General features: G+C 40.3%; 2 protein-coding genes across 2 annotated transcripts in view; both read left to right on the top strand.

Annotated features, from left to right (window-relative positions):
- Positions 1–4,991: 4,991 nt before the first annotated feature.
- On the top strand, positions 4,992–5,720 carry LOC123749750 (general transcription factor IIF subunit 2-like; the record flags this gene model as incomplete). Its single annotated transcript, XM_045731869.2, has 1 exon — positions 4,992–5,720. A coding segment is annotated over exon 1 (729 nt), but the record flags the coding sequence as incomplete, so codon positions are not given.
- Positions 5,721–9,170: 3,450 nt separating this feature from the next.
- Positions 9,171–15,959, top strand: part of LOC123749751 (general transcription factor IIF subunit 2-like) — a 28,878-nt gene continuing 22,089 nt past the window's right edge. The window contains exon 1 of the mRNA XM_045731870.2: positions 9,171–9,760. Coding sequence (XP_045587826.2) covers positions 9,171–9,760 — 590 coding nt within the window. The remainder of the gene's footprint in view (positions 9,761–15,959) is intronic.

Here is a 15,959-nt window from a genome sequence, read left to right as displayed (position 1 = left end):
CAATCTTTCTTCATATGACAAGTTTCTAATATGCAGGATTAACTTTGTTATTCTCGTATGGGCCAATAGGCCTTCTGCAGTTACCTTCATTCTTATGTTCCTAATACCCTATTAATATCCCGTTTGATGTGTCCATCCATCCACTTGCACACCTCTACTAAGTCACTCCGAATTCTTTGCCGTTCTTGAGAATGCAAATTTGTACTACTTAGTTAATCTTTCTTCATATGACAAGTTTCTAATTTGCAGGATTAACTTTGTTATCCTACGCTGGGCGTGTTCTAGTGAATTTATATCAGAAAACGTATATTTTAACTTGTTAAAAATATTTTGATTCATATTCATAAACAGTCTACTCATGCACATGTATAAACATACATGCCTCGTATTGTCAGTTTAACTTTATTCTAATGTTCTTAGCAATTTGAATATTTATCGGCATCGAGAAATGACCAAATAAACAAGTTCCATCATCCAGCAACATCAGTCACCTGAGATAGCTGCTACATAACCCCCCGGTGGCCACAACGGGTTAGCTCATTACTCATTTAGCTCACAGACTACAAGGTTGGTCACAAGCAGTACCACCACTGCAGTCACTCTCTCCATCACCTGTGTTCCCTTACCAACACCACTCCCAGCCACCCATCACCAGGTGTATTCAACAACAACCACCACATCGACAAACTTCACCAGCCCTATTAGAGATATTTTCTGAAACACTAGCACGTGTCGGAAAGACGTTTTATAAAGAGGTCAAGTAACTATATATTCTCGTGTTTTCCATCATGAGCCAACAGTCTAAGATGGACTTGGATATTACGAATTGCAGCCGTGGGCTGTGGCTGGTCAAGGTACCTAAATATTTGGGGGACAAATGGGCAGACTGTGCTGGCCATGACGTTGGAAAGCTTAAGATTACCAAGGTGCCTGGTAAACCTCCGACAATAACCTTTAAATCTAGTGAACACACCTTGAAGGACGGGAAAATTCCTCGGGAGCACAAGGTAATTTATCATAGTTTAAAAGAAATGACACTCGGAGTTCTTTCTGAACCAGATCTCGGCAGCAGCAGCTCGGATGCTGCAGTTTCCGAGACACAGCAATTGTCCTTTGAGGGACAAGTCATCCACAAACTAGAATGTCAACCTGTAGTGGACGACTACTATATCAATCAGAAAAGGGAAGCTGTGAAGAAAGCTGCCCAGTCTCTTCATACGGTAAAGCTTATTGACAGACCCCTCAACGGCTATAAGCCTATTTCACACCATAAACATAATGTTTATTTAGAGCAGAAGAAGAAGGCAGAAGGCAAGACGATTCGTGATGATAAAGATAAGGTCATGGAGTTGTTGTTTGCTGCATTTGAAAAGCATCAGTATTACAATATTAAGGATCTCCACAAGATTACCCGACAACCAATCACATATCTAAAGGAGATCCTGAAAGACCTATGTAACTATAATGTTAAGAATCCTCACAAGAATATGTGGGAACTCAAGCCCGAGTACCGTCATTACAAGCTTGCCGAAAAGGCTGTGGAAAATTCAATGTATGATTAGGTTCATACTAAACTTTGTTTCACAGTACAAAGGTAAAGAAAACGTGAAAGATACAGGCAAATATTAGCCTCATACTCCAAGTCTGAGGTTATGATCTACCTTGCGGTGCTTGTGCCTCTATCCGCTACCCTTTACTGCAAGCCACGGCCGCTGCTCTGTCCCGTCTTCCAGACTGTGCAGTATCAGGACGAGTGGCAGAATGTCACAGAGATCGTGGTGTTTCCCATCAACCAGATCCTCCTCAACACCGTGTTCCAAGTCAGTGATGTTTCCGTGACCTCCGTCACAGTCCAGACGGTGACGGCACCAGCCCTGCAGCTGGTAATGATTGAGGTGAAGGTGGTGGAGGTGACTAAGCCCCTGATGGTGATGAACGTCGACACTGTCACCACCATAGAAGCAGCATCGCCTTTAACTTACTTTTATGACACCTTGAATATATCACAGATTCAATGTATCAAAATCACGTGTTCATTGTATAGATATCATAAAAATAAATACTTATACAGAACTTCTTCTTGCTTAACCTATTTTAGATCAATGTTTTGACTAAGAATATAAGAAAAATGGAAAATCGCTGCTTACAGTGATCTGTTGACGAAATAAGGCAAATAGGACACTGGGATTTATTTATCAAAGCATTAGTAATAAAACAACTTGTGTTATTCTTCAGTTATATCCTGCTCTGGTTAGGCCCCATTTACATCATGCAGTTTAGTTTCGATTGCCGTGTTATATGTTGGGAATCCTGACACCCAAATTATTAACCCCTGTCACCACAACATAAATTGGTTGTGACCAGAAACTAATTTTACTAACCATTAATTTCAAGTAGGTGAATGTCAGAAGTTTTCTAGAAATCCATAACCGTGCAATTGCGACAGTTACCACGTGCGATGACTGCTTTTTTTTAACAAATTATTTAACAGTTGTGATTATGAGTTTCAAACGGCGAGGGAAGGGGAATAAAAAGCAAAAATGGTTTCAAACCTCAATACAGGTAAGGAAATAAATAAAAATTATCAATAAATATAATGCATAGTGTAGCTATGCACCTCTAAATTAATTAAGTGCGTCATTTTGTGTTTAAATCCATGGAAAATAGTGGTTTTAAATCCGCGGAGTTGACGCGCACATTAATATCCAACCATAAGACTAAGCACTCACGTAAATTTATCCATTAATTGTGTGGATTATTTTCGTGTTAGGGTCAATAACATATTAATAAATACTCATCAAATACCAGAGTTGAAGAGATTAACCCATACTAATTATATATACATCACTCAAAATAAGAGTCTTTTATATAAAACCAAACAAAATACATAGCACTATTCCATTACTCCTCATTATTATGGTATATAAATTTATTGCCAAACCTTAACTGTAGTTAGGCAGGAGCCCAACTAAATGTTGCTCAATCTAGCCTAATCTATTGATTTGTGCTAAGCCACTAAGGATAGGAACATAAGAACATAAGAACAAAGGCAACTGCAGAAGGCCTGTTGGCCCATACGAGGCAGCTCCTATTTATAACCACCCAATCCCACTCATATACATGTCCAACCCACGCTTGAAACAATCGAGAGACCCCACCTCCACAATGTTACGCGGCAATTGGTTTCACAAATCAACAACCCTGTTACTGAACCAGTATTTACCCAAGTCTTTCCTAAATCTAAACTTATCCAATTTATAACCATTGTTTCGTGTTCTGTCTTGTGTTGATACTTTTAATACCCTATTAATATCCCCTTTGTTTTGTCCATTCACCCACTTGTAAACCTCTATCATGTCACACCTAACTCTTCGCCTTTCCAGTGATGCAAGTTAAGCTTTGTTAATCTTTCTTCATATGAAAGATTTCTAATTTGGGAAATTAACTTAGTCATTCTATGCTGGACACGTTCAAGTGAATTTATATCCATTCTATAGTATGGCGACCAAAACTCAACTGTATAATCTAAATGGGGCCTAACCAGAGCAAGATATAGCTGAGGAACCACACCAGGTGTCTTGTTAATTACGCTTCGATTAATAAACCCTAGTGTCCTATTTGCCTTATTACGAACATTCAGGCATTGATCTTTTTGTTTTAAATTCTTACTAATCATAACTCCCAGATCCCTTTCGCAATCCGACTTCGAAATCTCAACACTTACCTTTATTCTTATGTTCTTAGACATATATGAATGAGATTAGGTGGTTATAAATAGCAGCTTTCTTGTGTGGGGCCAGTAGGAAATCTGCAGTTACGTTTATTCTTATTTTCCTACGTTTAGATTTAGGAAATACCTGGGAAAATAGTGGTTCGGTAACATGGTTGTTGATTTGTGGAACCAATTATAGAAGAAGATAGAAGTAGGATCCTACTTGATAGAAGTAGGATCCCTTGATTGTTTCAAGTATGCGTTGGACTTATATATTGATGGGATTGGGAAGATATAAATAGGTGCGGCCTCGTATGGGCCAATAGGCTTTCTGCAGTTACCTTCATTCTTGTTCCTAATTCCCTATTAATATCCCGTTTGATGTGTCCATCCATCCACTTGCACACCTCTACTAAGTCACTCCGAATTCTTGGCCTTTCTAGAGAATGCAAATTAGTACAACTTAGTCAATCTTTCTTCATATGACAAGTTTCTAATATGCAGGATTAACTTTGTTATTCTCGTATGGGCCAATAGGCCTTCTGCAGTTACCTTCATTCTTATGTTCCTAATACCCTATTAATATCCCGTTTGATGTGTCCATCCATCCACTTGCACACCTCTACTAAGTCACTCCGAATTCTTGGCCGTTCTATAGAATGCAAATTTGTACTACTTAGTTAATCTTTCTTCATATGACAAGTTTCTAATTTGCAGGATTAACTTTGTTATCCTACGCTGGGCGTGTTCTAGTGAATTTATATCAGAAAACGTATATTTTAACTTGTTAAAAATATTTTGATTCATATTCATAAACAGTCTACTCATGCACATGTATAAACATACATGCCTCGTATTGTCAGTTTAACTTTATTCTAATGGTCTTAGCAATTTGAATATTTATCGGCATCGAGAAATGACCAAATAAACAAGTTCCATCATCCAGCAACATCAGTCACCTGAGATAGCTGCTACATAACCCCCCGGTGGCCACAACGGGTTAGCTCATTACTCATTTAGCTCACAGACTACAAGGTTGGTCACAAGCAGTACCACCACTGCAGTCACTCTCTCCATCACCTGTGTTCCCTTACCAACACCACTCCCAACCACCAATCACCAGGTGTATTCAACAACAACCACCACATCGACAAACTTCACCAGCCCTATTAGAGATATTTTCTGAAACACTAGCACGTGTCGGAAAGACGTTTTATAAAGAGGTCTATTTTATAAAGAGGTTATAAAGAAGTAACTATATATTCTCGTGTTTTCCATCATGAGCCAACAGTCTAAGATGGACTTGGATATTACGAATTGCAGCCGTGGGCTGTGGCTGGTCAAGGTACCTAAATATTTGGGGGACAAATGGGCAGACTGTGCTGGCCATGACGTTGGAAAGCTTAAGATTACCAAGGTGCCTGGTAAACCTCCGACAATAACCTTTAAATCTAGTGAACACACCTTGAAGGACGGGAAAATTCCTCGGGAGCACAAGGTAATTTATCATAGTTTAAAAGAAATGACACTCGGAGTTCTTTCTGAACCAGATCTCGGCAGCAGCAGCTCGGATGCTGCAGTTTCCGAGACACAGCAATTGTCCTTTGAGGGACAAGTCATCCACAAACTAGAATGTCAACCTGTAGTGGACGACTACTATATCAATCAGAAAAGGGAAGCTGTGAAGAAAGCTGCCCAGTCTCTTCATACGGTAAAGCTTATTGACAGACCCCTCAACGGCTATAAGCCTATTTCACACCATAAACATAATGTTTATTTAGAGCAGAAGAAGAAGGCAGAAGGCAAGACGATTCGTGATGATAAAGATAAGGTCATGGAGTTGTTGTTTGCTGCATTTGAAAAGCATCAGTATTACAATATTAAGGATCTCCACAAGATTACCCGACAACCAATCACATATCTAAAGGAGATCCTGAAAGACCTATGTAACTATAATGTTAAGAATCCTCACAAGAATATGTGGGAACTCAAGCCCGAGTACCGTCATTACAAGCTTGCCGAAAAGGCTGTGGAAAATTCAATGTATGATTAGGTTCATACTAAACTTTGTTTCACAGTACAAAGGTAAAGAAAACGTGAAAGATCCAGGCAAATATTAGCCTCATACTCCAAGTCTGAGGTTATGATCTACCTTGCGGTGCTTGTGCCTCTATCCGCTACCCTTTACTGCAAGCCACGGCCGCTGCTCTGTCCCGTCTTCCAGACTGTGCAGTATCAGGACGAGTGGCAGAATGTCACAGAGATCGTGGTGTTTCCCATCAACCAGATCCTCCTCAACACCGTGTTCCAAGTCAGTGATGTTCCCGTGACCTCCGTCACAGTCCAGACGGTGACGGCACCAGCCCTGCAGCTGGTAATGATTGAGGTGAAGGTGGTGGAGGTGACTAAGCCCCTGATGGTGATGAACGTCGACACTGTCACCACCATAGAAGCAGCATCGCCTTTAACTTACTTTTATGACACCTTGAATATATCACAGATTCAATGTATCAAAATCACGTGTTCATTGTATAGATATCATAAAAATAAATACAGAACTTCTTCTTGCTTAACCTATTTTAGATCAATGTTTTGACTAAGAATATAAGAAAAATGGAAAATCGCTGCTTACAGTGATCTGTTGACGAAATAAGGCAAATAGGACACTGGGATTTATTTATCAAAGCATTAGTAATAAAACACCTTGTGTTATTCTTCAGTTATATCCTGCTCTGGTTAGGCCCCATTTACATCATGCAGTTTAGTTTCGATTGCCGTGTTATATGTTGGGAATCCTGACACCCAAATTATTAACCCCTGTCACCACAACATAAATTGGTTGTGACCAGAAACTAATTTTACTAACCATTAATTTCAAGTAGGTGAATGTCAGAAGTTTTCTAGAAATCCATAACCGTGCAATTGCGTCAGTTACCACGTGCGATGACTGCTTTTTTTTAACCAATTATTTAACAGTTGTGATTATGAGTTTCAAACGGCGAGGGAAGGGGAATAAAAAGCAAAAATGGTTTCAAACCTCAATACAGGTAAGGAAATAAATAAAAATTATCAATAAATATAATGCATAGTGTAGCTATGCACCTCTAAATTAATTAAGTGCGTCATTTTGTGTTTAAATCCATGGAAAATAGTGGTTTTAAATCCGCGGAGTTGACGCGCACATTAATATCCAACCATAAGACTAAGCACTCACGTAAATTTATCCATTAATTGTGTGGATTATTTTCGTGTTAGGGTCAATAACATATTAATAAATACTCATCAAATACCAGAGTTGAAGAGATTACCCCATACTAATTATATATACATCACTCAAAATAAGAGTCTTTTATATAAAACCAAACAAAATACATAGCACTATTCCATTACTCCTCATTATTATGGTATATAAATTTATTGCCAAACCTTAACTGTAGTTAGGCAGGAGCCCAACTAAATGTTGCTCAATCTAGCCTAATCTATTGATTTGTGCTAAGCCACTAAGGATAGGAACATAAGAACATAAGAACAAAGGCAACTGCAGAAGGCCTGTTGGCCCATACGAGGCAGCTCCTATTTATAACCACCCAATCCCACTCATATACATGTCCAACCCACGCTTGAAACAATCGAGAGACCCCACCTCCACAATGTTACGCGGCAATTGGTTTCACAAAACAACAACCCTGTTACTGAACCAGTATTTACCCAAGTCTTTCCTAAATCTAAACTTATCCAATTTATAACCATTGTTTCGTGTTCTGTCTTGTGTTGATACTTTTAATACCCTATTAATATCCCCTTTGTTTTGTCCATTCACCCACTTGTAAACCTCTATCATGTCACACCTAACTCTTCGCCTTTCCAGTGATGCAAGTTAAGCTTTGTTAATCTTTCTTCATATGAAAGATTTCTAATTTGGGAAATTAACTTAGTCATTCTATGCTGGACACGTTCAAGTGAATTTATATCCATTCTATAGTATGGCGACCAAAACTCAACTGTATAATCTAAATGGGGCCTAACCAGAGCAAGATATAGCTGAGGAACCACACCAGGTGTCTTGTTAATTACGCTTCGATTAATAAACCCTAGTGTCCTATTTGCCTTATTACGAACATTCAGGCATTGATCTTTTTGTTTTAAATTCTTACTAATCATAACTCCCAGATCCCTTTCGCAATCCGACTTCGAAATCTCAACACTTACCTTTATTCTTATGTTCTTAGACATATATGAATGAGATTAGGTGGTTATAAATAGCAGCTTTCTTGTGTGGGGCCAGTAGGACATCTGCAGTTACGTTTATTCTTATTTTCCTACGTTTAGATTTAGGAAATACCTGGGAAAATAGTGGTTCGGTAACATGGTTGTTGATTTGTGGAACCAATTATCGCATATCTTGGTAGAAGTAGGATCCCTTGATTGTTTCAAGTATGCGTTGGACTTATATATTAATGGGATTGGGAAGATATAAATAGGTGCGGCCTCGTATGGGCCAATAGGCTTTCTGCAGTTACCTTCATTCTTGTTCCTAATTCCCTATTAATATCCCGTTTGATGTGTCCATCCATCCACTTGCACACCTCTACTAAGTCACTCCGAATTCTTGGCCTTTCTAGAGAATGCAAATTAGTACTACTTAGTCAATCTTTCTTCATATGACAAGTTTCTAATATGCAGGATTAACTTTGTTATTCTCGTATGGGCCAATAGGCCTTCTGCAGTTACCTTCATTCTTATGTTCCTAATACCCTATTAATATCCCGTTTGATGTGTCCATCCATCCACTTGCACACCTCTACTAAGTCACTCCGAATTCTTGGCCGTTCTATAGAATGCAAATTTGTACTACTTAGTTAATCTTTCTTCATATGACAAGTTTCTAATTTGCAGGATTAACTTTGTTATCCTACGCTGGGCGTGTTCTAGTGAATTTATATCAGAAAACGTATATTTTAACTTGTTAAAAATATTTTGATTCATATTCATAAACAGTCTACTCATGCACATGTATAAACATACATGCCTCGTATTGTCAGTTTAACTTTATTCTAATGGTCTTAGCAATTTGAATATTTATCGGCATCGAGAAATGACCAAATAAACAAGTTCCATCATCCAGCAACATCAGTCACCTGAGATAGCTGCTACATAACCCCCCGGTGGCCACAACGGGTTAGCTCATTACTCATTTAGCTCACAGACTACAAGGTTGGTCACAAGCAGTACCACCACTGCAGTCACTCTCTCCATCACCTGTGTTCCCTTACCAACACCACTCCCAACCACCAATCACCAGGTGTATTCAACAACAACCACCACATCGACAAACTTCACCAGCCCTATTAGAGATATTTTCTGAAACACTAGCACGTGTCGGAAAGACGTTTTATAAAGAGGTCTATTTTATAAAGAGGTTATAAAGAAGTAACTATATATTCTCGTGTTTTCCATCATGAGCCAACAGTCTAAGATGGACTTGGATATTACGAATTGCAGCCGTGGGCTGTGGCTGGTCAAGGTACCTAAATATTTGGGGGACAAATGGGCAGACTGTGCTGGCCATGACGTTGGAAAGCTTAAGATTACCAAGGTGCCTGGTAAACCTCCGACAATAACCTTTAAATCTAGTGAACACACCTTGAAGGACGGGAAAATTCCTCGGGAGCACAAGGTAATTTATCATAGTTTAAAAGAAATGACACTCGGAGTTCTTTCTGAACCAGATCTCGGCAGCAGCAGCTCGGATGCTGCAGTTTCCGAGACACAGCAATTGTCCTTTGAGGGACAAGTCATCCACAAACTAGAATGTCAGCCTGTAGTGGACGACTACTATATCAATCAGAAAAGGGAAGCTGTGAAGAAAGCTGCCCAGTCTCTTCATACGGTAAAGCTTATTGACAGACCCCTCAACGGCTATAAGCCTATTTCACACCATAAACATAATGTTTATTTAGAGCAGAAGAAGAAGGCAGAAGGCAAGACGATTCGTGATGATAAAGATAAGGTCATGGAGTTGTTGTTTGCTGCATTTGAAAAGCATCAGTATTACAATATTAAGGATTTCCACAAGATTACCCGACAACCAATCACATATCTAAAGGAGATCCTGAAAGACCTATGTAACTATAATGTTAAGAATCCTCACAAGAATATGTGGGAACTCAAGCCCGAGTACCGTCATTACAAGCTTGCCGAAAAGGCTGTGGAAAATTCAATGTATGATTAGGTTCATACTAAACTTTGTTTCACAGTACAAAGGTAAAGAAAACGTGAAAGATCCAGGCAAATATTAGCCTCATACTCCAAGTCTGAGGTTATGATCTACCTTGCGGTGCTTGTGCCTCTATCCGCTACCCTTTACTGCAAGCCACGGCCGCTGCTCTGTCCCGTCTTCCAGACTGTGCAGTATCAGGACGAGTGGCAGAATGTCACAGAGATCGTGGTGTTTCCCATCAACCAGATCCTCCTCAACACCGTGTTCCAAGTCAGTGATGTTCCCGTGACCTCCGTCACAGTCCAGACGGTGACGGCACCAGCCCTGCAGCTGGTAATGATTGAGGTGAAGGTGGTGGAGGTGACTAAGCCCCTGAACGTCGACACTGTCACCACCATAGAAGCAGCATCGCCTTTAACTTACTTTTATGACACCTTGAATATATCACAGATTCAATGTATCAAAATCACGTGTTCATTGTATAGATATCATAAAAATAAATACTTATACAGAACTTCTTCTTGCTTAACCTATTTTAGATCAATGTTTTGACTAAGAATATAAGAAAAATGGAAAATCGCTGCTTACAGTGATCTGTTGACGAAATAAGGCAAATAGGACACTGGGATTTATTTATCAAAGCATTAGTAATAAAACACCTTGTGTTATTCTTCAGTTATATCCTGCTCTGGTTAGGCCCCATTTACATCATGCAGTTTAGTTTCGATTGCCGTGTTATATGTTGGGAATCCTGACACCCAAATTATTAACCCCTGTCACCACAACATAAATTGGTTGTGACCAGAAACTAATTTTACTAACCATTAATTTCAAGTAGGTGAATGTCAGAAGTTTTCTAGAAATCCATAACCGTGCAATTGCGTCAGTTACCACGTGCGATGACTGCTTTTTTTTAACAAATTATTTAACAGTTGTGATTATGAGTTTCAAACGGCGAGGGAAGGGGAATAAAAAGCAAAAATGGTTTCAAACCTCAATACAGGTAAGGAAATAAATAAAAATTATCAATAAATATAATGCATAGTGTAGCTATGCACCTCTAAATTAATTAAGTGCGTCATTTTGTGTTTAAATCCATGGAAAATAGTGGTTTTAAATCCGCGGAGTTGACGCGCACATTAATATCCAACCATAAGACTAAGCACTCACGTAAATTTATCCATTAATTGTGTGGATTATTTTCGTGTTAGGGTCAATAACATATTAATAAATACTCATCAAATACCAGAGTTGAAGAGATTACCCCATACTAATTATATATACATCACTCAAAATAAGAGTCTTTTATATAAAACCAAACAAAATACATAGCACTATTCCATTACTCCTCATTATTATGGTATATAAATTTATTGCCAAACCTTAACTGTAGTTAGGCAGGAGCCCAACTAAATGTTGCTCAATCTAGCCTAATCTATTGATTTGTGCTAAGCCACTAAGGATAGGAACATAAGAACAAAGGCAACTGCAGAAGGCCTGTTGGCCCATACGAGGCAGCTCCTATTTATAACCACCCAATCCCACTCATATACATGTCCAACCCACGCTTGAAACAATCGAGAGACCCCACCTCCACAATGTTACGCGGCAATTGGTTTCACAAATCAACAACCCTGTTACTGAACCAGTATTTACCCAAGTCTTTCCTAAATCTAAACTTATCCAATTTATAACCATTGTTTCGTGTTCTGTCTTGTGTTGATACTTTTAATACCCTATTAATATCCCCTTTGTTTTGTCCATTCACCCACTTGTAAACCTCTATCATGTCACACCTAACTCTTCGCCTTTCCAGTGATGCAAGTTAAGCTTTTTTAATCTTTCTTCATATGAAAGATTTTAAATTTGGGGAATTAACTTAGTCATTCTATGCTGGACACGTTCAAGTGAATTTATATCCATTCTATAGTATGGCGACCAAAACTCAACTGTATAATCTAAATGGGGCCTAACCAGAGCAAGATATAGCTGAGGAACCACACCAGGTGTCTTGTTAATTACGCTTCGATTAATAAACCCTAGTGTCCTATTTGCCTTATTACGAACATTCAGGCATTGATCTTTTTGTTTTAAATTCTTACTAATCATAACTCCCAGATCCCTTTCGCAATCCGACTTCGCAATCTCAACACTTACCTTTATTCTTATGTTCTTAGACATATATGAATGAGATTAGGTGGTTATAAATAGCAGCTTTCTTGTGTGGGGCCAGTAGGACATCTGCAGTTACGTTTATTCTTATTTTCCTACGTTTAGATTTAGGAAATACCTGGGAAAATAGTGGTTCGGTAACATGGTTGTTGATTTGTGGAACCAATTATCGCATATCTTGATAGAAGTAGGATCCCTTGATTGTTTCAAGTATGCGTTGGACTTATATATTAATGGGATTGGGAAGATATAAATAGGTGCTGCCTCGTATGGGCCAATAGGCTTTCTGCAGTTACCTATATTCTTGTTCCTAATTCCCTATTAATATCCCGTTTGATGTGTCCATCCATCCACTTGCACACCTCTACTAAGTCACTCCGAATTCTTGGCCTTTCTAGAGAATGCATATTAGTACTACTTAGTCAATCTTTCTTCATATGACAAGTTTCTAATATGCAGGATTAACTTTGATTATTCTCGTATGGGCCAATAGGCCTTCTGCAGTTACCTTCATTCTTATGTTCCTAATACCCTATTAATATCCCGTTTGATGTGTCCATCCATCCACTTGCACACCTCTACTAAGTCACTCCGAATTCTTGGCCGTTCTAGAGAATGCAAATTTGTACTACTTATTTAATCTTTCTTCATATGACAAGTTTCTAATTTGCAGGATTAACTTTGTTATCCTACGCTGGGCGTGTTCTAGTGAATTTATATCAGAAAACGTATATTTTAACTTGTTAAAAATATTTTGATTCATATTCATAAACAGTCTACTCATGCACATGTATAAACATTGTGACGGTAACGCGTTGGTGTTCGGCTGTTTAAGGCTAGGGGTATGGCCTCGTCACATAGTTATAAAAAAAATAGAAAAACTGGAACTTCGTCTGTGGTAAAGTAAGGAGAAGACACACAAAACACAAGTAAACTTTAACAATGAAATTTTAATTACGTTAAATAAATCAAAACATGAATAAAATGGACAAACAAATTCGTATAATAAAATCAATCAATCAAAATAATAAGAATAATTAAATGACACAATGAAAAGTTACGTTAAGACAAAATAACAAGAAGTGCAATACAAAAATAAAGGTAAGGTGCTGGAATATTGGCTTTAAGCTACCACCTCTCTCAGTATACGCTAACGTCTAGCCGGGAGGAGTGGTAACTGCGAGAGCACAGAATATTCTGAGGTCTGAGGTCGTGGCGACCCCAGACCTCAAGTAGTATGGGGGGGGGGCGAGTGCAGTTGCAGCCAGACCGGCGACCAATCAGCAGAGCCGGTAATAAGACAGGTAGTTTGGCGGTTTGAGTCTGATCAGGTGTCTCTGGCTGCATACGTTTCGCTCGCTGGCAAACCTTGCTGGTGTTGTTGTCGTTGTTGGACATTTCTTCCATAGTAGTTATATATATTTGTTGCGACGTATTTGTGGAGGGAAGAGCAGGCTCAATCTCTTGAAGGAGATTATCGTCACAACTCTCCCCCGAAGCCTGCGGTTCTGGAAGAAGTACGTCGTTATGTGGTGGAGTATTAGATGGAGTTGCTTCTACTTCATAAACTCTGGAGAGATCATGGGCTAAGATGTTGTCAGACTCTTGGTATAGCGTGTCTCCAGGTTGAATTTCTGCAGGTAGCAAGCCCATAGTAGAAGACGTTGAGATGAGAAGTGGGCGTGCTGCAGGAGGTGTAGGGTGGTGTGGTCCGTATTGATGGTGGACCGAGCACTTTTCAGGTGTGGAGTGAAGTGCTGAAGCTTCAGGATGGGGAAGAGTAGCTCCTTGCCAATTGTTCCGTAGTTCCTTGTAGCAGTAGTCGCTGACAGGTGTATTCTTCTCGCCTCGTTGCTGCATCACGACACCACCAACGTCGGTACCATTGGCGTCGACATGGAGGATGAAGGGCTTATCTGACGAGGTGAGAGTGGAATTAGAAGAGGGCAAAGGAGCACGATTATTATCCTGAAAGCATTTGGGAAGATCATTAAGGATTTCGGAATTAAAAAGCGCTGACTTGTTGTCAGTGCTTTCGGGAAGAGAAGCTGGGATGGTCTCACTGTGGATGTAGGGTTCTGTGAAGGTGGAATAGTTAATTAGGACAGTGGGAGGAGTACCATTATATTGCTTCAGGAGGTTGACGTGGCACAGCTGGGTCTTCCGCCGCCTATCTGGAGTCTCTATTATGTAGTTGTTATTATTCCTGCACTCTTTGACGCAGTAGGGTCCTGAAACCCTGTTTTGTAAAGGTTAACCTGGGATAGGGAAATAGGCAAGGACGAAATCTCCCGGCTTGAATTTTCTTACTTTGCTGGTCTGGTCGTAATGAGTCTTCATTCTCACCTGGGCTTTCAATAGATTATCATGGGCAAAGCTGTGGACTCTCTCTAGAATGTGTTGAAGGTTTTGAAGAAACTGGGGCACATTCTGATGCTCACTGAAGGTGGCATCTCGGAGAGAGTCTTTGAAAGCCTTAAGGGGAGTACGGCACTTACGGCCGTAGAGCATCTCATAAGGAGATACTCCTAGGGACTCATTGGGGAGACTTCTGAAAATACACATAAGGTCAATCTGCTTATCCCAATCCTTCGAGGTTTCACTACAAAACTTTTTCAAGAGTGCTTTGATGGTCTGATGACTACGTTCAAGAGAACCCTGTGAAGCAGGATGATAGGGGCTGGACAATACCTGTTTGATGTTGAACTCCTCCAGTGTCCTTTTGAAGAGATCACTGGTGAAGTTGGTACCACAGTCACTTTGAATCTCCCTGGGAAATCCGTATTGAGTGAAGATCTTCAATAGATGTTTGATAACCGTAGCAGCCGTGATGTTCTTCACTGGAACTGCTATGGGAAATCTGGTGGTAGGACACAGGATGGTTAGGATGTAGGCGTTACCTGAACTGGTCCGAGGTAAAGGACCAACACAGTCTATTATGAGTCTGTGGAAAGGTTCCGCAGGCACCTGTATGGGAATCAGTGGCGCTCTGGGAATGGAGATGTTCGGTTTGCCTGCCATCTGACATGTATGACACTGTTTTACGTACTGTTTGACGTTATTTACCATACCTGGCCAGTAGTAGTCTTGACGAATCCCATGGTAAGTCTTGTTGAAGCTGTAGTGGGAGAATGCTCCGTGGGCCAGGTGTAGAATAGTGGGCCGCAGGCTGGTGGGAATCACAAGTTGTTCGATGTTGGCCCAATCGTCCTCCTCCTTCAGTTTACTGGGTCTATATCTGCGGTAGAGCAAGTCGTTCTCTAGGAAGAACCCAGGAATACTGTCGGGTTGAGTCTCAGCCTGGAAAAACAATGGTGTTAAAGTAAGATCTTCCCTCTGCAACTTACGGAACTCCAACTTGGTCAGATGCGGGGGGAGTTTCTGAGGGTCTTGAGGGACAGCGGTAGCAGTAGAGTCAGCTGGCTGTGGACGTGCGGCTTGTGCACGGGTGGTCACGAGAACCGGAGGAGAAACTTCATCACTCTCTTGAACCTCTGCTGGAACATACTCTAGAATAGGGTTACTTGGCACAGAGTTACACACCTGGGGTTTGTCCATGACGATCAGGTTGGTCGGTTGCAGGTCTTCTGCCAAGTCGTTGCCTAGGAGAAGTTGCACTCCAGGCATGGGAAAAGGCTTTTCCCTGACGGCGACTTGGACTTCCCCGCTCACGTAGGGACAATCCAGGTGGACTCTGGCGAGAGGGTATGGAGTGGTAGTAGTGAGGTCAGTGATGAAGACAATTTCTCCGGTGTAGGTGATGTTGGGCACAGCCGACTTCAAGATGATCGATTGTAGAGCCGCTGTGTCCCTCAAGATCTTCAATTTGAAACGTCCCTCCGGATTTGAACCGTT

Source organism: Procambarus clarkii, chromosome 72, assembly GCF_040958095.1.
Source record: "Procambarus clarkii isolate CNS0578487 chromosome 72, FALCON_Pclarkii_2.0, whole genome shotgun sequence".
In the NCBI taxonomy this organism is placed as follows: Eukaryota; Metazoa; Arthropoda; class Malacostraca; order Decapoda; family Cambaridae; genus Procambarus; species Procambarus clarkii.
This window is presented reverse-complemented; position numbering and strand designations above follow the sequence as displayed.